General features: G+C 42.4%; 3 protein-coding genes across 3 annotated transcripts; all 3 read right to left on the bottom strand.

Annotated features, from left to right (window-relative positions):
- Positions 1-3,879: 3,879 nt before the first annotated feature.
- LOC140931147 (collagen alpha-3(VI) chain-like) lies at positions 3,880-17,857 on the bottom strand. The gene is made up of 12 exons (XM_073380896.1): positions 17,282-17,857; positions 15,091-15,675; positions 13,994-14,575; positions 13,278-13,859; positions 11,735-12,049; positions 10,836-11,102; positions 9,614-10,192; positions 8,789-9,370; positions 7,796-8,377; positions 6,618-7,199; positions 5,327-5,902; positions 3,880-4,262 (listed from the first exon to the last, which is right to left on the bottom strand). Exons 1-12 carry the CDS (start codon positions 17,838-17,840, stop codon positions 4,258-4,260), a joined length of 5,796 nt encoding a protein of 1,931 aa, XP_073236997.1. The 5' UTR covers positions 17,841-17,857; the 3' UTR covers positions 3,880-4,257.
- Positions 17,858-18,322: 465 nt separating this feature from the next.
- LOC140932321 (cuticlin-6-like) lies at positions 18,323-19,121 on the bottom strand. Its single transcript, XM_073381943.1, has 2 exons — positions 19,079-19,121; positions 18,323-18,921 (listed from the first exon to the last, which is right to left on the bottom strand). Exons 1-2 carry the CDS (start codon positions 19,119-19,121, stop codon positions 18,323-18,325), a joined length of 642 nt encoding a protein of 213 aa, XP_073238044.1.
- Positions 19,122-19,213: 92 nt separating this feature from the next.
- LOC140932320 (cartilage matrix protein-like) lies at positions 19,214-20,903 on the bottom strand. Its single transcript, XM_073381942.1, has 3 exons — positions 20,861-20,903; positions 20,131-20,703; positions 19,214-19,812 (listed from the first exon to the last, which is right to left on the bottom strand). The coding sequence occupies exons 1-3, from the start codon at positions 20,901-20,903 to the stop codon at positions 19,214-19,216; spliced, it is 1,215 nt and encodes a 404-aa protein (XP_073238043.1).
- Between the last annotated feature and the right edge of the window lie 14 nt (positions 20,904-20,917).

Genomic DNA, 20,917 nt, shown 5'->3' with positions numbered 1-20,917 from the left:
AAAATATTTTTGTTCAATAAGTTACTGGCCACGCCTCGCTTCAGCAACAAGACCGTCTGAAAGCACACCCTAACCTCGACCGCAATCACCTGTTCTTTTTAGGTGTTTTGTGCTTGGAGCGAGGTTAAATCATTAATTTAGGAGATATTTTTTAAGGATCTTTAAGGCAAACGAATACTTGGGAGCGCATGGGAACTAAGACACAAAAACCGTCTGAAATCTGTTTTTCTTTCCGCGCTTCTTGAGTAGTTTGAAAAAGTTTGCAAGATTTACCTCAGTTTTTAGTAAAAAAGAGTAGCAGTATATAAAACAAGATCAAGCCAAGTCAAGCAACGCTTTCTGCGTTAAGTGGATTTTCTGTATTTTTTCAAACACATAAATTATGTCATTTCTCATGCAAAACGAGCTGAGCGTTGCTTATTTTAGAATTATAAAAACATACCAACTTCTCTCGATCTTTTGAGACTGGACCGTTACAACTGATTAATATAAGTTCATTTGTTGTGTTTAAGGTTGACAAGGAACGGTCAAATATCCGGTGATAATTGAATTTACTATAAGAAAGCCGCCTAACAAATGTAACAAACTTGAAGAAACCTAAAATTAATCGTCGGAAAGAATAATCCCTCTTTTTTTTCGGGAGAAATCGGAAGGAGCTGTTGAGATCATTGGCGAGTAGTTTGAAGTGTTGAAATTGTTTTATGGCTTCCGAAAAGTCCAGAAAACTGACCCGCGGAACTAGTAGTGTTTCGATTATCTTCGGAATAAGTGGGATAAGCATTATCTGTTTCCTGTTTATTTGTTTGAAGCTTCCGAAGACTCCTAGGGCTTTGGAAGGTTTAGGAGGTTTCGAAAAACGTCGCAATGGATGAGGGATATTTCTAGAAAAATGTCAGAATTTGTTTTTGTAATCCCCAGCTTAGGTTACGGAACTAACGGCTAAAACGTAGCGCGTAAGCAGGCGCGAGGAGAGTAAAACTGGGACGCGGAGATACTTGCTAAAAAAATCGAAGTCTTAGGCGAAAATATTTAGCAAATCGGGAGTTGCAAAAAGCTTTGTTCCCGGAAGCGTTTGTGAGTGTCGAGGTAGTGTTTCTGAGTGCTTTTTATTCCATCTTGAAGTCTATATTTTGTTGCAAATTCCACTCAGTGAATGAAATTTACTTAGGAAGAATAAAATGCTATCAAAGATGTAAAATGTTGAGAGCATCAGAAAGAAACATTTTGTTTATGTCAGTTACTTGACCGAGATATATTTCAAACGCGGGCGTTGAAATGTGTTCCTCCCGTAAAAAGATTATTCTATGCCCTCGGGCCACTGCACCTTTAGAAACATATAACCACGCACAGAAAACATATACTGTATAGTTGTTTCATTGCCTAAAATGTACGCCCACTTTTTTTAAAAGAGAGTTACTAATAACAATTTTTTGTTGTTGTGTTTATTGCACAATTTAGACTCCCTGGTGGAGAGGGCATCGCATGCTCGTGCCTCTTTATAACCCAATATAATTAAATCTCCAATGGTGAATAAAGCCATGTTTTTTGTCCTGGTGTCAATGCGTAATCAACCAGGGAGGTCATAAGAATCAAAGACATTGACACAGTCAGGATTAAATTTTTCACAAAATTTTTCAAACTCTGCCCGGCCCACGAGCTTCTTTAAGAAACCTATGAACTCGGTTTGTAGACAAGCATAGAGGCCGACGAGGTTCTAAAGAAGCAAAAATTATTAAACACAAGCGAAATTTAACAGAAAACAGAGGGTAGGTAAGGCATTGTCTACTCGTTTTCGTCTCTGCATACTTCTTATTGGCCGGCTACACCCTCGGTCAAAGTAAAGTGGAGGAAAGCGAACCACCCCTCCCCCGAATACACTAAGGATCAAACAACCAAAGGAAGAGAGGGATAGCTTTTGTGGCTTATCATTAGCGATACCCTCGAATATTCAGATTACTGCGCTCATATAAAACTACAGCTATCACAGTTCCCATACAAACCTTCAAATTTTACGCCTTTTTCACCCCTACGCGTTTTCTATCAGAGCTCTTCGTTCATGATACCATGAAGATAATAACATATCATCACTTTGGGAATTATCAAAGGTCAGACGGTTCAAGAAGAAGGTATTTAGAGTTATTGAAGCCTATCATGTTTTAAAACCAACATGCTGTTATTGTTCTTATTCGATGGGACCAAGGGTGGGGCATTCTGAGAAAACAAGAGTGGGGTGTGTGATAAAAAATTTTCACGAGCAAAAATTGCAATTTATCCCAACTCAGTTCTGACCTAATGAGAACTGAATTTTACAAGAGGCGAATAATGAAATGAGCCTAATCCATGACCCATGTTCTTGATAACACAAACCCATATCCCCTTTCAAAGTTGAAAGGCTCCCAGTTTAAGCCTGAAGGTAGGTAAAACGAGCAACAAAAAAGCGACTTGTTTTAATTTTGCTTCTTAGCAGCCAAACGAGTTAAATAGCGATCTTGGGCGTTTCACCACTCCCAAGAAAAAAAAAATGGAACCTTATTTGTTACAAGACAGGTTTCGGACGTCGGGGGTAAAACGTGCAACACTGCTATTCAACTCGTTTTGAACTAAAGTTGCAAAACAAGTTGTTTGTTGTTGCCCCGGTTTTACTGTAGCTTAAAGGGCTCCAAAACCACACCCTTTAGCGTCGCAGACTTCCATTCACCTGTCAAACTCTAGTCATTTTTCAAACCTTCCGAAAATTCGAGCCAATAGGCCACTTCCGAGTTCGAAAAACCCTCATTTTCAAAACGAGACCATGTGCAAAACCTTTCTTGTGATAATGAGTTACATTTGCGTGAAAACGAAAAATCATTTCCATATCAATGGCGTCGAAGTCTGCCTCGCTTTAACCCTTTAATCCCCAATATCCACACGCAAATTCTCCAAACTGATCTCCCTACATTTTTTTAAAGAATTCATTGAGAGATTTTGATAAAGGATCAAGGCATTTTCTCTTTGGTGATCATTTTATTAATTCTCGTAACTTTATCTCTTGACAATGTATGGATATCGTTAGGAGAAAATTGTTGTTGGTCACTGTTGGGACTTAGATAGTTAAAATGGTGGCTTGGGGTAACTCAGAAATGGTCTATTCGCCTTCCTTTGGTGACGCGGTTAAACGGCTTTCCATTGTACAGTGTATGATTATCGGGAACTTTGAAAAAACCAGCGAGTCGCTCTGGCGGTTCAAAATATTGGGCTTTTACTGTAAATGAAACGAAACATGACACATAACATCTTTTAGAATCCCAATGGTAGGAAGCGAACCAGTTGATTAAGTTACAAGCATATCGGTAGGCGAGGACTTCACCTCATGGTCAGGGCCTTTGACTTAAACCACTCGACCACGCTGACTGCTTCCTCTTGCTGCAGAATCTCAATTGAATAGAAAAACGCAAACTGAGATACCATTGTTATAAGACGTTCATTGTAAGAGTAAATAATAAACGACTTCTTATTCAAGTCAAAGCCCTATGGCTGGAACCTCTCGTAAAAGACCAGCTTTGGTAAAAAACTAGCTTGGGACCAGGCTCCGCATTGGGGGAAAGAGAAGAAAAAAATCGGCGAGGGAAGCGAGCCGAGCGGTAGTCTGGGGAGAGGAAGGGGTGGCGGAGCTTCCCCGCCCTTTTCCACTCCCCAGCTTAAAATATTGTCTTTCTCCGTAAATTCATTCAGGCACTTACATCTTATCCTATAAGAATAAAATCAAATAAAATAAGACCCAAACACTCCACAGGTAGCCGCAGTGTTAATCTTACCTAGTGAGTTGTGCTATTTTCATAATTCATAATTTTCCATTGTATTTAACTTCTGGTAAGCGACTACAACATTGATTTATCAACATGTAAAATTAGTTTACTCGGATAACTGTTAACAATACCTCGGGTTCAAGCTTACATCGCAAAACAAAAAAGCTTACAAATATAATTTACCTTCTAAGAGGCGCTTTTTCTAGTTGGTCCTGTGTGGCTTACTTTATAAACTCTTTAAAAACAATTTATTTTACTTTTTAAAATGGCAATGTTTAAGCTTTCCAACGTGAGTTCGCTTGAGTCTTGTCGTCTTGGTATAATTCCCATCTTAAATGTGTATACGCGTTATGCGTTTCCACTGTGGTATCTTCGTTTGTTGCAAAGCTCTAGTTATTTTAAGTTTATGCTACAGTGCTCGTTTGTATTCTTGTTTTCGTATTATAAATATTTTGGCACCACAGCTCGTCTTTTATCCTGAAAGGAAAAGAAAACATAGTGAGCACATACAACTGTTACGCTGCAAAATGTAAAACATTAACGCAAACTTTAACAACCCAGTCTCCAACTATAAACAGAAAACCATTTAGGCTTGTTAGCCTCCTTTAAAGAATTGATACGGGGCCCACAATATGAAAGTGCTTGCTTCTGTTGAGGAAAAATATTTAACAAATCGACAACGCAAATTAATGGTCTATACTCTTATAGACAAGATAATAGAAATGACGTAGAAATGTTGAGTGCTTAAAAGGAAACATAAGCCGCAGGCGAATGTTTTCACTACAAAGTTTTAAACTTTAAGAAATCATTTATATGGTCGATAAGAGCATAGACGATTGAAAAAATTGTCGCGTTGTTTTTACAATAACATTGACAGTTTTGACGCGCCCAAGAATGCAAAACGTTCATTTCCCGTTAACATGCGTCGCTCAAAAACGGATTCGTCCGGAATTTTTTCCGGGACAAATCTCCAGCTTTTTGCTCTCTTGAACGGCGGTCTGGAATTGCTTTTTTTGCTGACTTGTCTCTTGAGAACAACGGTTCAGGTGAGAAATAGTTAGACAAAATTAAACTTTTACGAATGTCTAAGGGATTTGTTGCTCATTAAGAGTACAGACCATGGAAATGACGTGATGGTGGCGCAATTTGTTTTCTCTTTTTTGTGTTTCCTTTTTCGCGAGAAAGAGAAAACTGTCAGTGTTACTGAAAAGAGATCGACGATAGGCTTTCCACGGACAACACTATTTTCGACCTTAGAAATGACGTCAAAATCTTTAAAACTTGGTGGAAACAGTGGTGGAAACCCTTGCCTGCTTCACTTGAGTTTTAAACATTTTGGCACTTCTATGGTCAATAAGAGTACAGGCTATGGAAAATTTGCACATCCCCACCAAAATTTCTTCACGTGTACCCATGCACCTTGGTGCTCGAAGCTTTTTTCTGTTAACTAGAGCTGGGAAGACCAAGATAGTGGTAGTTCTCATTGGACTTTGGGCATCTAACGTCTATTCAGATTATTGACTACCCTGTAAGAGGCATACCTCGACACATCTTGTTACTCAGCTCTTCTGCGACGCTGAAGAGTCCTTGGAATGTTTTCACCATTAGCACATTTTGATCACTGTCTGTGAGCGACCTCAGTTCATCGTAACGCACATCGTTGCCAACACCAACGGCAAACACTTTTACACGCTTTCGTCTTAATGGCTCAACCGCGTACCTGAGCGGAATAGAATCGAACGTTCTAGTTTGGTGACCTTCCGTCAATATCACAGCAACTCTGCGAACGCCCGCTCTCATACCAGATCTTCTGTTAAACACGCCGACTGTTGCAACCCTCAGGGCCTTGTCAATCCGCGTCTTTCGGCCCAGATACGGAACGTCTCGAAGCGCTTTATTAAATTCCAGGATTTCTTCGTGGTCGTCCAGCTTTATTTGCACTCTCACGGTGTCGCTGAAGATGACCACACTTGCGTGGCTTCCTGTCGGTGAAATCTCTAACGATTTTGCAATGTTGCGAACGAGGTCAAGCAACTTCTGGTAGTTTTTCAATCCAACACTTTCGGATGAGTCAATTATGAAACTTACATCCATAACTTGCTCACATCTGGGAAGAGCTAATTAAACAGAAAAGATTAGACTGAATACAGTAAGAATACCAAATGATAACAATAATACAGTGGCAGATCCAGGGGAGGGGCCCGGGGGGGCGCCCCCGTTATTTTTCGACCAAAATGAAGCCCGAAGGGCCGAAAAAATGTTTTTGCAAACCGCCCCCCCTTATCTCAGGGTCTGGATGACCGCCCCCCCTTATCTGAAGGTCTGGATTCGCCTCTGTGAAAAATACAAAACCTCTAACCAGTTAATGAGTTAACTGTAAGATGACTGCGAGAAAATAGCCCCATACTCTCACAAATAACTTAAACTCGCTTATATCAATAACCTCAACCAAACATTTAATAGAAAAGACGATAATATGTCGCACCAAATTCCATAGAATCACATTTCTACTTGACGCTAAGAAGCACTTTCCCGAACGGAGAAAGGAATCGCTTAAAAGTTACCGGTTCTTTTGGTTTTGGACTTGGTTTTTTTAGGATAACGTATCGTTCACTGCTAAAGGAAAGACTCAGCAAAAATATACTGGCTTCAAATCTCGCTGCTCTGTGTTTTTTGTTTTCAACAGCAGCAACAACAATAATAAATTAAAAATAAACAAATAAATGACTATCCAAGTTTATTCTTCAAACACCCCTCCTCACTCTTACTGGCCGAATTGTTAAAAATTTCCCCCTGTTTTGCTTTGTACAAAAGTCACGCATCTCTGATTACCTCCACTTTCGCAGGTGTCCCTTGATATTTTACGCAGCTGAAGAGCCAGATCATCGTACGTCTCTGTGCGATACAGGTCCTTTTTTCGCTGAGTGAGCAAGTAAAGATTGTTCCTGCCTTCTTCGTTTCCAGTTGCAACCACGAACACACGCACCCCAGCACGATGAAGCGGTGCGACTGCGGCGTCAAATGCGACTGCGTCGGGGGTGTCTGTGTTAACGCCGTCTGATAGTACAATCATGATCTTTGGAATGTGCTTTCGAACGCCTTCCTTACCTGTAAAGAGTTTTTCATCTGCCAGCATTAGAGCACGATCCAACCGCGTGTACCCTCCTTTATATCGGACTTTTCGCAGTACACTTTGAAACCGTTCATGGGTCAATTGGTCCGAAAACCACACTTTGATCTTGGGGACAATGCTGAACTGAATAAGACCTACTCGACTTCCGACTTTGCTTTTCAGAAACGAAGCTGCCAAAAGATCGATGAAATCTTTGCTCTGTTGGAACTGTGTTGGTGTCAAGCTACCAGAAGAGTCTAACAGGAACGCCACGTCCATTGTGTTATCACAGGGGTCGATTTCTGTGGGCAGAAGTTGATAACAGATATTCGAATGAGATCTCTTTGGTTAAGGTGATTATTGTTTCGAGAGAGAAGATTTGGCAACGTTAGGCCTGTTACTGATAATTAATAAGGATATGTTTTGAAAAAGTGACTGATATACAGTGTAGTGGGAGAACAATGACTATGCTTGTAAGAACATCAGCAGCTTCGGTCATACCAGGAAATGCGAGAATGTATCGGAAATATATGCCTATTCGTACTATTATGTGATGCGAATATCACAATAAAAGCCAGGGATGGTTATTTTACGAAACTAAAATTTACGCGCATTTAAGAAGTAACAGAACCGTTGAGACTGTCTCTCGTCTTCTCTAAGAACGACTGCAAGCAGTACAGTAGAATATAACCTAATCCAAGATTCGATTTAGGTTTGGTGAAATAGTCGAACTTACACGCTAACACGAAGTAAGGAGTTCTTGGTACATATGTGACCACTCTCCTTCGCAGCCGTTCGGGCCGGAGTCACGCAATGTTCCCCGCCCTCACGCGGGGACGGGGAGCATTGCGCGACTCCAACCGAGCGGCTGGGAAGGAGACTAATGTGACATGCTTACCTGAACTTTCACAAGCGGCTATCGATAGTTGACGCGCGCGTACGGAGAGTCCATCAAACGATGGAACCATAATGGCATCGTCTTTGTTATCAACCATCAGCCGTAACTGTCTGTCATCTACATCCTTTCCAATCCCCACGGCAAAAATCCGGATACCAGCAGATAGAAGAGGGGCTACTGCCTTTTGAATATCCATAGCATACGGCGCGTTTGACTGTCCTCCATCTGTAAGCACTATCACTACCTTAGCCACTCCCACACGAGCCCCACTAGGATGATTAAGCAGCTCAGCAGACGCCAGCTGAAGAGCCTTGTCAATACGTGTCTCACCTCGCATGTACGGTAAGGCGTCAACGGCTGCATTGAAAACGGTATTGTTCGTGGCATCAGCAAAGCGAACGGCGGTGGTTGCGCTCGAACCGAAGATTATTACACCTGCACAAGTTGTACTCGGTCCAATAACGAAGGCGTCGGCAACTTTTTTCACAAAGTCCTTCATCGTTTCGTAGCTCCGTTCTCCTATGCTTCCCGAAGAATCCAGAAGAAAAGCGATATCCACAGGTGTTGGGCACTTCTTTATCTCTACCAAAATAAATCTATCATAAGTTACACGGCACTAGTACTTGAGATAAAAGGGTCATACATTTTTATTTGCTGAGATTACGCTAAGGCGCTCACTCATATACGAACAGTTTTACAATAAAAAATTATTTTATTCTGAGAAAGAGTAAGTCTCCCAATAAGGGTTTAATTTGTTTTTAGGGTTACATTTTTGACTACTGATAATAAAACAACATTATTTTAAAACTCTCTTGCGTCTTGACAAAAGACGGCACAAAAGGTGATGTCTCTCTTGCTACAAAAGTTTTTCTAGCTACCAGGTGTTCATATCGTCACCCACAACTTATACACAAACAATATTTTTTATTCTTTTTCGGACTTTTGCTTTGGCTATCTTTTTCGAAGGGTTTGAGCAAACGGTTAATTACTCACTTGCGCTTGAACAAATTTTCTTCGATACTAGATGTAAAGAAGAGAGTAGGTCGTCAAAGCTGTCAACCGTCATGACGTCGTCATCTTTATCTACCACCCTGCGTAGCTCTGAAGCGCTCACTTTTTTTCCAATACCCAAGGCCAGTCTTGCCACCTTTTTACCTTTAAGTGGTTTAACCACCTGCTCCAAAGCGATAGAGTCAAGCGCGGGCGTCTGCGTTCCATCCGTTAACAACAGAAGTGCCTTCGCCGCGTGAGATCTGCATCCTCCCGCGGCACTAAACATGGCCGTGTTCGCCAGCGATAAAGCTCGATCTATTCGTGTGGTTCGTCCATAGTAAGGCAAGCGATCTATAGCTTGCATGACGGACTTGGTTCCGTTGCATTGGTCAAAAGACTGCTGAACGGTTGCTATATCACTGTAGACTACTGATCCTGCATGAGCTATACCCTTTTCGATTGCTAACGTACCGGCTACCGCTTTAATGAAAGCTTTTTGCATTTCAAAGTCAGCTGCGCCGATACTGCCTGACGAATCCACTAGGAAAGCGACATCTATTGGCTCAGAGCAAATGGGAGGTTCTGAAAATCAAAGAATGCATAGTCATGTACAAACTGGGTATATGTATACTTGTCAGATCGCTGTCAGGCATGTAATATGGACACGTATAGCAGGGGTTACTCCTTGATGATGTACCAAAAAGAAAACTGAGGCTCTTTATTTTGTGCTAGAATAAGACGAAAATTTTTTCGCCTCGTATTTGAACCACTTAAGGTAACACAATTTTTCTATAAAGTATATTTTGAGAATTTTCAACAACTTACTTGCTGCCTCACAAGTGATTTTCGAAATAGAGCCGCTTAGACTGAAGAGATCTTCAAATGCCGGTGCCAGGAAAACATCCTTAGCAGTACGAGTAACGGTGCGTAGATCAGTTTCTTCAAACCCTTGGCCCATTCCTACGGCTAGTATCCTAATATTAGCTTTATGAAGCGGATGTGCTGCGTCTTTGAGATTCGATACTTCTGGAACTAACGTCTGTTTTTCACTTGCTAATAAGATCAAAATTTTTGGAACAGCCCGTCGTATAGCACCAGTAGTGTGGAAGAGCGAAAACGCAAGTTTCAAAGCCCTGTCAATTCGTGTCTTTCCACTTTTTTGCGGTAGGCCGTCAACGAGATTATTAAACAATTCCAGGGTAGATTTATCTCCAAGTTCGGCGCTAACTGTGGCAAAATTACTGTACAGAATTAATCCCACCCGGCTTTTACCAGGTGCAATGTTCAGCGTTGTTGCAACCCGTTTGACGAATTCCTTTTCTTTTCGGTAGTTAAGAGGACTTAGGCTATCAGGAGAATGGACCGCAAAAATCACGTCTCCTATGCCATCACATTGTCTGTAGGCTTAAAGAAAAGAAAAAAAAATGTATCAGTTTTTAAAAAGCAAAACAACCATAGTACAATCTTAGTACCATAAGAAAGTGTTGTCAAAGACTTTTTATTTGAATGGATTCATGCTAAGGTGTTTTCCTCGGTCGTTAAAGTTAGAACCAACTACAAGACTCCATTATTCACTTTAAGCCGTGAAAAGGTCACCTTCATTATTAATACCCGCGCTAAAACCCTGGAACCTGTTGTTGAAACGTTGGATACCGCTAATTGTACTACCACTGGATAGAGATTTATCCGGTGGTTAGCGCTACTCAGCCTTTGAACAACTGAGGCCAGATCTTTTGTGGGGACACTCTAGTTTTACCCAGCAGTTCAAAATTCAAAATCAGTCTTAAAAAGGCCCTTAAGGGCTTTGTGAGTTAACAAACTACATTAACTTTTTTAAATATTAAAAAGGGATATTTATATTTCTAAGCTCCAAAATTAAGTTAAAACTATTATGATAAGTCCTCTGATATGTTCACAATGAACAATATATCTTTCTCATTAGTAGACGATTTAACCAAACAAATGTTGTCCATTGCGTTTGTAGTAATGATGGCTTTTCTGCAATCAGTTAGTATCCTGTGCAGTCTATTACGGATCAGATGCTTACCTGCTTTATAACAGGTCCGCCGGAAAAGGTGACTGACTTTGGCCACAAGACTATCACAGGAACGTGACCTGATTACATCTTTAGGGTCCCTGGTGAGGACGCGTAACTGCCTCCAATCCGCTAGCGACGTAACCCCAATTGCTATGACCCGTACCCCTGCTTGATGAAGCGGTTCTACGGCAGTCTTAACATCATCAGAGTATTTCTTGCCAGGTCGTTGCTCATTTGTCAGGACTATACAAACCTTCTGGACTCCAGGTCGCACTCCTGAAAACATAACAGGGTAACAAATATGTACATGAAAACACGGTGAAATGTTCTAATCATACCGACAAATTAATGGAATAAGAACGAAAGTATATCATTTATTTCCTGAATATCTGGCTGTAACCTAGGTGTTAAGCCTCTCTCCCTTAGCGGTTAGGCGAGTCTCCCTCTTTTCATTTTGTTAAGTGATTTTGTTCTAATGTTAAGTTTGCCAAGGGGTTTAGGTGTCTACTTTCTTGCACTCTCTGCTGTAATCCTCTGCTCTATGTTCACATTTCGTGTTTTTCTTGTATTTTGCTCCGTATTCCAAACGGTTAGATAATAAAGAAAATTAGCAAAGGGCTAACAAAGTGAATGTGTTTTGTGAAAGCGCGACTTAATGTCTCATGGTTCGTAATAGGATATGAGGATTCCTTCCGAAGGTAGCAATGGAGAGATTGAATTCGTCCTGCTTTGAGAAACGTTTGGCCATAAGACATGGGAATCAGCTAAGCCACAGGACTCTCTTCTTTAAAAAGGAACCCTTAATATTGAGAAATTCTAAGGTAACTAACGATTCAATTGCAAATGTCATCAACACACAAGAAACCTTCTTAAGGTGTTATATTACACTAATGCAATCATATAGTCACCTCCTTTAGCTGTAAAGACTTGGGAAAAGACGAATTGAAGGGCATTGTCAAGTCTCGCAAGTCCTTTCTGGAGCGGAAGACTGTCAATTATTTTTTTAAAATCAAACTCGGAGTGGTATTGGCCAAACGCAACTCGTGTTGTTGCCTGGCTGCCATACAAGATGATTGAAACCTGTTGTTCGCCTTCAAAGGCCAAGAGATATTTCACTATGTCCTTGATAAAGTCCTTCATGTTCTGGAATTCATTCGGTGGAACGTTCGCGGATGATTCCACTAAAATGGCAACGTCTAGTGAAACATCACAGGATTGCGGTGCTATCAAGGGAACAGAGTGAGTTGCAGTGGTCACAGTGTTAAATTCAATAAAATGAGACCGTGCTAGAGGTTTGAGGCAGAAGTTATATACAACGTGCAAGGCCCGCGCATAGGGGGAGGGGCGCTGGAGGGGCCACGCCCACCCCCCCAAATTTTTGAAAAAAAAAATTAAGAAACACATTTCAAATAAAAGGAATCTTTGATGGAATAAGAATATAAGACTGGTGGACCTCGCCGAAGCATTCAAATTTATGATTGGTCCATTTCGATCCTCAATCGTATGTCGTAGACTTCTGCGTTTTCAACAGCCAGGTGATGTAGTGTATGCAAAAACAATGGATTTTTTTATCAAGCTTCTTAAATCTTCACGTAGCCACGATTTCTTAAAACAAATTGAACTCGATGACACTGTAGACAGCATGAAGAATTTTCAGGAATTACATTCAGCAGAGCATGATAAATGAAATTGTCTCGATCTGAAAGCTTCTGCTGGTAAATCCTGCAACCATCACAGCAGGAAAAGGTCCTTTTCTGCAGCTCGAAGGTTAAAAACATGGCTCCGTTCAACAATGATTAAAGAAAGCTTCTAGATACCCGCAAGGAGAGAACGGACAAACTTTTGAAGTAAATGAAACACGGGCAAATTATGGTGCTGCTGTGCATGGTTGCACTTTGTTTGTTACTAACTCCTTTTTCGTTTGTTAAACTATTAAAAAATGCTTGATGAGTTGTAACTGTATTAAAAAATATTGAGTCGGCACAAGGTAAACCATTTTTAAAGTCCACAACCCCTTCCGTCCAACTGCACTTCAAAAGAGGTGGATCGCCACCCCCCCCCCCCCCCCCCCCCACAACCCCACTTTCAAAACTGCTCCGCGGGCCCTGACATGTTCTCTGTTTCAAAAATTGCAAAATTGCGTTGCGACAAACTGCGATTGGTTTTCCCATCCTCTGGATGCGATGCCACTCAATCCTAGTGTTCCCCCTGGTTTGGTCTTTCGCTATAAATAACGACATTTAGGATAAAGGGTGATATCGTAATCAAAAAAGTACCTCCTTAAAAAAAAAACCTAGGTGAATATGCAAGAAACCAGAAAATCCGTAATAAGAGTTCAAAATATAAAGTTGCCCCACTAACCCCCTAGGATAGCAGCCTTCTCAAACACATGGTTTTTTATAGTGTTCTAATTTTTATGATTCTTTATCATAAAATCTATTCTGTAAATACCTGCTTCTTCGCATATACTTGTAGCCACTGATTGCGCAACGTTTGGTAACAGTTCCACAGAAGGAGCGTGAAAAACGTCTTTATTTCGGCGTGCCAGCTTCTGGAGACCTTTCTCATCTGCCAGTTCACCAATTCCAACCACTATTGTCTTAACACCTAACTTTTCCAAACTTGAAGAAGACTCGTTTAAGGGTGTGGTGTCTGAGTCAGGTGTTTGTCTTCCGTCTGTCAGAATTACCAAGACGCCAGGAATGTCTTCTCTTCTCCCAGCTCCTGGAGTCATGAGCTCTTTAGTTGCAATGGCAACTGCTTTGTCAATCCGGGTGGTTCTACCAATGTATTTCATTGATTCGACAGCGTTGATCAAGTCTTCTTGGTGTTGATGATCTGACAGTTTTATCTCCACTGAGGCTCTGTCGCTGTAGGTTATTACACCAATCTGGCTGTGAAAAGGAGATATGTCCAGAGTCGCTGCTACTGCTTTTATAAATTCCTTTTGCTTATTGAAACCTTCTTCTTCGAGGCTACCAGAGGAGTCCACTAGGAAAGCGACGTCAACTGGATTGATGCATCTAGAAAATCCTTAAAAACAAAGAAACGACAAGAGAAAAAGCAATAGCAATAGGCAACTCATGAAGACCCGCGCTGAGGTTTTGTAGGCGGATCGCCCTTTTAATGAAGACTACAAGGCAAAGATAAAAAACGTAGAAACTAACCTGCGTTATCACATGCCATCTTCGCAAGTTGCCGTGTTTTCAACATTAGGCTTTTAAATGAATCCTCAAGAAACAAATTCTCTTCTTCGGTGACCAAAGAACCAAGCACCTTATCGTCTACCTCTTTACCGACCACAATGACGTACACCGTTACTCCCATACGAAGGAGTTTCTGAGCAACGACACCGATCAGTTCGCCGTTCCGTGTTGCATTTTGTTTTCCGGTGGTCACTATGATCAATATCTTTGACAGTCCAGGCCTAGCCCCGCCTTGAGATACGAACAATTTAGATGTGGCCAGGTTTAAAGCTTTATCGATCCTTGCTGTTCCTCCTATGTAAGGAAGCTTATCAACTGACTCCTTCAAATCCTCGACATGTAAGTGGTCACTTAATTTGATATTTACAGCTGCATCTTTGCTCGCAATAATGACTCCTACACGGCTTCCCGTGGGGCGTATGCCAAAACTTTCAGCGATAGCTTTGACAAAATCTTTTTGTAACTGATAATCTTCCATACCGACGCTATCTGAGGAATCCAATATAAAGGCGACATCGGCGGATTTAGTGCATTCATCTGGAGCTGAAACAGCAGGGAAACAAAATTTAAAAATAGATTACTGAGCAACGATGTCCACTAAAAATCTCTCCTAGGAAATAAAAAAAATAAAGACTGAATTAACTTCAATGAGCATAGTCACACCAGGTTATTAAAGAGCATGTTTGTGAATTTTAACCCTAACTACCTGCACATTAAATTCGTTCGTCAATTAGATTTCATAGTTTCGTTTTGCAAACAATCAACCCAAAAGCCTTTCAGTTGATGGATGGTAAATAAAAAGAAAAAACCTATTTAGATGGGATTGCATGGTCTTTTGGGAACCAACACAGAATACATAAAACAAAGGCGTCTATACTATGGAGGAGGCATAAAGAGAGGCTTTTACACTAAAAGGGTTCACAATTAACTCTCTCAGAGCACACATCCACGTTGAGCGGGCATTCAATGCTGACTAGGTGTAACCGAATTTTGTTCGTTCTTCCCTGGTTTTTAGGACACCCGGCTCATAGAAAGTTCACTGTCCATATATAAGCTACCTGCAATATCTGCTGCTACGACAGTCAATCTTTTGGCCGCTGCCGCCAAATTCTCAAAGGAATCTGGGGTAAATATTTGTTCTCCATCCTGAACAAGCTTCTGCAAATTGTTCTCCTGATCAGCACCATCACAACCAACAGCTATAATGAGGACCTTAACATCATTTTCTTGCAAGAGAGAAGACTCCTCCAAATGGTCTGTACCCTTGGTGGAAACCTGGTCACAGTTTGTAATTATAACAGCGGCTTTCTGCACAACAGATCGGGAAGATCCAGAGGGAGAAAAAAACTGCGCGGCTGCCGTTTCGAGGGCATTGTTAAACTGACGTTGTCCTCCAAGAAATGGAAGAGATTCGACACGTTCTAGAAGGCTATCATGTGACTGTTCGTCGGAAAAATTGACAGTGATTTCAGTTTTATTGCTGTATGACATTAAGCCTACACGGCTATGGTCTGAAGATATCTTGAAACTTCGAACAACGGTCTTAATGAAATTCTTTTCTCTCTGGAAGTCAAGGTCGCTGACGCCTTCAGACGTGTCAATTAGGAAGAGTACATCCATGGGATGAATGACCTTTTTAGGTTCTATGAAATAGAACAATACATTATTAACCTAGTGCAAGACCATCTGTAAAAAAATGGATTATCAGTCTAACTTTCACACTATGGGCAGTAACATTCTTCTTGGAAGAATAGTACTGAAAGGGTTTTTAGAACTAAGAATTCGTAAGGATCACTACTCCAGTAAAAATTGATCACAAAAAAAGGCGCAACTAAAGATTATTGTTTAATTAACAAGAGGTAAACGCCTTATTGAGAGTTGAAGAAACAGGTAGGTGGTTGTTAAGTACGAAAGGCGCGTACGAATCGACGTGGAGCTTCGTTAGCTGTTGCAATTAAAGAAAATACCCGAATTAGCACTCTGAGCGTTTGTTTAAAGCGGGCTTTGCTCTTTTTCTTCATAATTCGACCTCAAGTCTGAGGTCTGTTTCAAATGTTACCGCTAGGGGTATGAGTGTTTTATCCTATGGGAGGGCAAGCTATGGCGTGTGCAAATCTTCTTTCCTAGACTTGCTAAAAAATTTGTTCTGCTGGATGAAATTTTCCGTCTTTTTGTGGATTGTTTACTCTACTTTTGTTGTTATTGAGCATGAATTTTGCCCATCGATTAGCAATGTTCAGGTACAAATCATTAGATTCCTACCACAACAGCTACTCTTTCGCGTATAAATTGATCCACACCACTAACTTTGACCAAGGAAGTAATAAGAGTTAATTAAAGGGGCTGTGTCACGGCAGTCCAGTTCATTTTGTTTAATTTTGCCAGTTACTCGCTATGGAACTTAAAGTAAGCAATGAAATTACATGTAAATGACACAAGCAGAGATTCGAGACAAACAAATATGTCTCCTCAGCATTATTTTTGAAGTTGCAAACAGCCGAGATCAACTTTGAAAAACTGTTAGGCTGAACAGTTTTCAAAAAGCCTAATTTCAATCCAATTGAATCTTCTTCAGTTGGGCCCATCTGTGGCATCTGTTGCATCTGTTGTGTTATTTTAACCTTCCTTTACTGTTTTAAGCGGTTATTTTTACGTGTCTCGTGGGCATTTTGTAATTACCTAATTTGGAGGTAGCACATTCATAACTCAATTCTTCGCCTATCCTTCTTGATCGAATTGAAAACGATGATTTTTGATGAGAGGGGAAGCCATAGCTCCCGAAATAGTTAACATGTAAATACTCTATTACAGCCCGCGTTTTGCCTTATTCATAATATAACTTTAACTAAAGTATAGCAAAAGATGAATTCTAACGCCAAGATTTTTCATTTGGCGTCATTTGATTGATTTTATGATTTTGGAACTCACGACAATTTTATAGTTAGACGAAGCGCTTCTTATAACCACAAATATTTGTGTCAAAAAATTGAAAAGCATAGATTTGTCTTACAGTTTTTTTTTAGTGAACATGCAAAATTGTTAATAGTAGCGGAGAAACAAAAACATCAATTTGATTAGGCGACAAGCGGCTAGCTACTTATTTTTAGAAGCTAAAACCTGATAAGAAGTAAAAATAACAAGAGGGTTAAATATATACGTACTTTAGTTTCGCAACAGCACTGAGGTAAGACTTTGCAATTATTAATAGCAATGATCCTGGTTGTATTTAGAAATTCACTGCTTGTTTACCTGCAACTCTACACGCCAATGATGTGATAGGAACCGCCAGGTCACTGAGTTCTTTGAAAGAATAGGCTGCTAAGACCAGCTTATCGTTCTCTACTAGTACACGCAATCGCTGCAAACCAGCATTAGGCCCAATGCCCACTGCAATAACTGAAATACCCTCTGCTTTGTAAGGTTCAACAGAAGTGCTTAAAGATTCAAAGTCCGTGGTATTTGGTTCATGTCCATAAGAAAAAACTACAACGACCTTAGGGACACCGAGTCTTGATCCAGAACTGACAGTAAAGAGTTCATTAAAAGCCAGATCAAGAGCATGGCCAATCCTTGCAGAACCTCCCAGAAATTTAAGATCTTTCATTATGAATAGCAGGTCATGAGAATTGTTACTTTCTGAAAAGGGAATATCCAAACGAGCCTGAGAACTATAAGATATTACACCAATGTGGCTCCCAAAATAAGACACATCAATCATGCGAGATACAAGACCAACAAAGTCTATTTGCTTCTGGTAGTCAATTCTTCCCACAGAGCTTGACGAATCCAAAAGAAAAGCCAGATCCATCGGTACAAGGCATAAGGGCTTCTGTCCTGCTATTTAATATCAAAAAAGATTACATCAATCGTTTCAAACCCTCAGCGGTAATAACTAAAAAATCGCCAATAACAAAACAAAGAGACAGAAACGACAAATTGAAAGAGTTCGAAGCAAATATTAAAAAACAAAAAGGCTAAAAAAAAGTCCTTCAAAGATAGCTCACAAAGATTTAAAAACTATTATCAACGGCCGATTTCAAGGATACCTTACAGCTCACCCAGATCTACCATGCATACTAGACCCGACTCATAGCCACGCAAGGTGCCAATTGCTGACGCGCTCAAGGGCTAACAAAACAGCGCCAGCTATCATACCGACCAAACTTTGATTGCCGGCCACCAGTCTGTTAAGGCACATTCACTTGGCGGGCTAGCTGACAGCGCAACCACATCATATATATGGCGCTTGCCACATGCATCTGACTGCTACTAAGGCCCTGGGCATTAGAGCTAAGGACAAGACAAAAGATACTTACCGACCAGTTCGCAAGCTCTGCTGGTTAGGTTGGCCAGTTTCAGCATGAGGTCTGTAAAGTCTGCGGCCACCACCACATCCTCGTCAGTCTCTGTTATCGATCGCAGTTCATCTGCGTCCACACCGGAGCCAATACCCACGGCTAGGACGCGAACGCCTGCCTTCCGCAAGGGATCAGAGGCCACTTTCAAGTCCTTGGCGTCCTTTGCTTGCGTCTGCTTGCCGTCGGTTATTAGTATGGCAATCTTAGGCACGCCCGGCCTCGCTGCAGGGAAGATGTCCGTGCTTGCTAGATCCAAGGCCATGTCGATTCGTGTCCGGCCCCTCTCGTAAGGTAGAGTGTCTACAGCTTTGGCGAACTCCTCCGCGGTTGCATACTGTCCGAATCGAGCCTGTACGGAAGCTGTGCTACTGTATAGGACCATCGCTGCTTGACTCTGACCTGGTGCTACGCCAAAACTCCTGGCTACCTGCTTGACAAATTCCTTCTGCTTAAGGTAGTTTGTTCTTCCAATGCTGCCCGAAGAGTCCAGGATGAAAGCCACATCCACGGGAGAGCTACATGGCGGTGGTGCTGGTGAGAAGGAAAGGCAAGTCAGTCACGCTCAGGTCAAGTGCGCCTGGGCAGCCTGTAAAAACTCAGCATTGATCCCAGCCCGGGCCTCATAGCCTCGCAAGGTACCAATTGCTGACGCGCTCAAGGGCTAACAAAACAGCGCCAGCTATCATACCGACCACACTTTGGTTGCCGGCCACCAGTCTGTCAAGGCACATTCACTTGGCGGGCTAGCTGACAGCGCAACCACATCATATCTATGGCGCTTGCCACATGCATCTGACTGCTACTAAGGCCCTGGGCATTAGAGCTAAGGACAAGACAAAAGATACTTACCGGCCAGTTCGCAAGCTCTGCTGGTTAGGTTGGCCAGTTTCAGCATGAGGTCTGTAAAGTCTGCGGCCACCACCACATCCTCGTCAGTCTCTGTTATCGATCGCAGTTCATCTGCGTCCACACCGGAGCCAATACCCACTGCTAGGAAGCGAACGCTTGCCTTCCGCAAGGGATCAGAGGCCACTTTCAAGTCCTTGGCGTCCTTTGCTTGCATCTGCTTGCCGTCGGTTATTAGTATGGCAATCTTAGGCACGCCCGGCCTCGCTGCAGGGAAGATGTCCGTGCTTGCTAGATCCAAGGCCATGTCGATTCGTGTCCGGTCCCTCTCGTAAGGTAGAGCGTCTACAGCTTTGGCGAACTCCTCCGCGGTTGCATACTGTCCGAATCGAGCCTGTACGGAAGCTGTGCTACTGTATAGGACCATCGCTGCTTGACTCTGACCTGGTGCTACGCCAAAACTCCTGGCTACCTGCTTGACAAATTCCTTCTGCTTAAGGTAGTTTGTTCTTCCAATGCTGCCCGAAGAGTCCAGGATGAAAGCCACATCCACGGGAGAGCTACATGGCGGTGGTGCTGGTGAGAAGGAAAGGCAAGTCAGTCACGCTCAGGTCAAGTGCGCCTGGGCAGCCTGTAAAAACTCAGCATTGATCCCAGCCCGGGCCTCATAGCCTCGCAAGGTACCAATTGCTGACGCGCTCAAGGGCTAACAAAACAGCGCCAGCTATCATACCGACCACACTTTGGTTGCCGGCCACCAGTCTGTCAAGGCACATTCACTTGGCGGGCTAGCTGACAGCGCAACCACATCATATCTATGGCGCTTGCCACATGCATCTGACTGCTACTAAGGCCCTGGGCATTAGAGCTAAGGACAAGACATATGATACTTACCGGCCAGTTCGCAAGCTCTGCTGGTTAGGTTGGCCAGTTTCAGCATGAGGTCTGTAAAGTCTGCGGCCACCACCACATCCTCGTCAGTCTCTGTTATCGATCGCAGTTCATCTGCGTCCACACCGGAGCCAATACCCACGGCTAGGACGCGAACGCCTGCCTTCCGCAAGGGATCAGAGGCCACTTTCAAGTCCTTGGCGTCCTTTGCTTGCGTCTGCTTGCCGTCGGTTATTAGTATGGCAATCTTAGGCACGCCCGGCCTCGCTGCAGGGAAGATGTCCGTGCTTGCTAGATCCAAGGCCATGTCGATTCGTGTCCGGTCCCTCTCGTAAGGTAGAGCGTCTACAGCTTTGGCGAACTCCTCCGCGGTTGTATACTGTCCGAATCGAGCCTGTACGGAAGCTGTGCTACTGTATAGGACCATCGCTGCTTGACTCTGACCTGGTGCTACGCCAAAACTCCTGGCTACCTGCTTGACAAATTCCTTCTGCTTAAGGTAGTTTGTTCTTCCAATGCTGCCCGAAGAGTCCAGGATGAAAGCCACATCCACGGGAGAGCTACATGGCGGTGGTGCTGGTGAGAAGGAAAGGCAAGTCAGTCACGCTCAGGTCAAGTGCGCCTGGGCAGCCTGTAAAAACTCAGCATTGATCCCAGCCCGGGCCTCATAGCCTCGCAAGGTGCCAATTGCTGACGCGCTCAAGGGCTAACAAAACAGCGCCAGCTATCATACCGACCACACTTTGGTTGCCGGCCACCAGTCTGTCAAGGCACATTCACTTGGCGGGCT

This window comes from Porites lutea, chromosome 3 (genome assembly GCF_958299795.1).
Source record: "Porites lutea chromosome 3, jaPorLute2.1, whole genome shotgun sequence".
Lineage (NCBI taxonomy): Eukaryota > Metazoa > Cnidaria > Anthozoa > Scleractinia > Poritidae > Porites > Porites lutea.
This window is presented reverse-complemented; position numbering and strand designations above follow the sequence as displayed.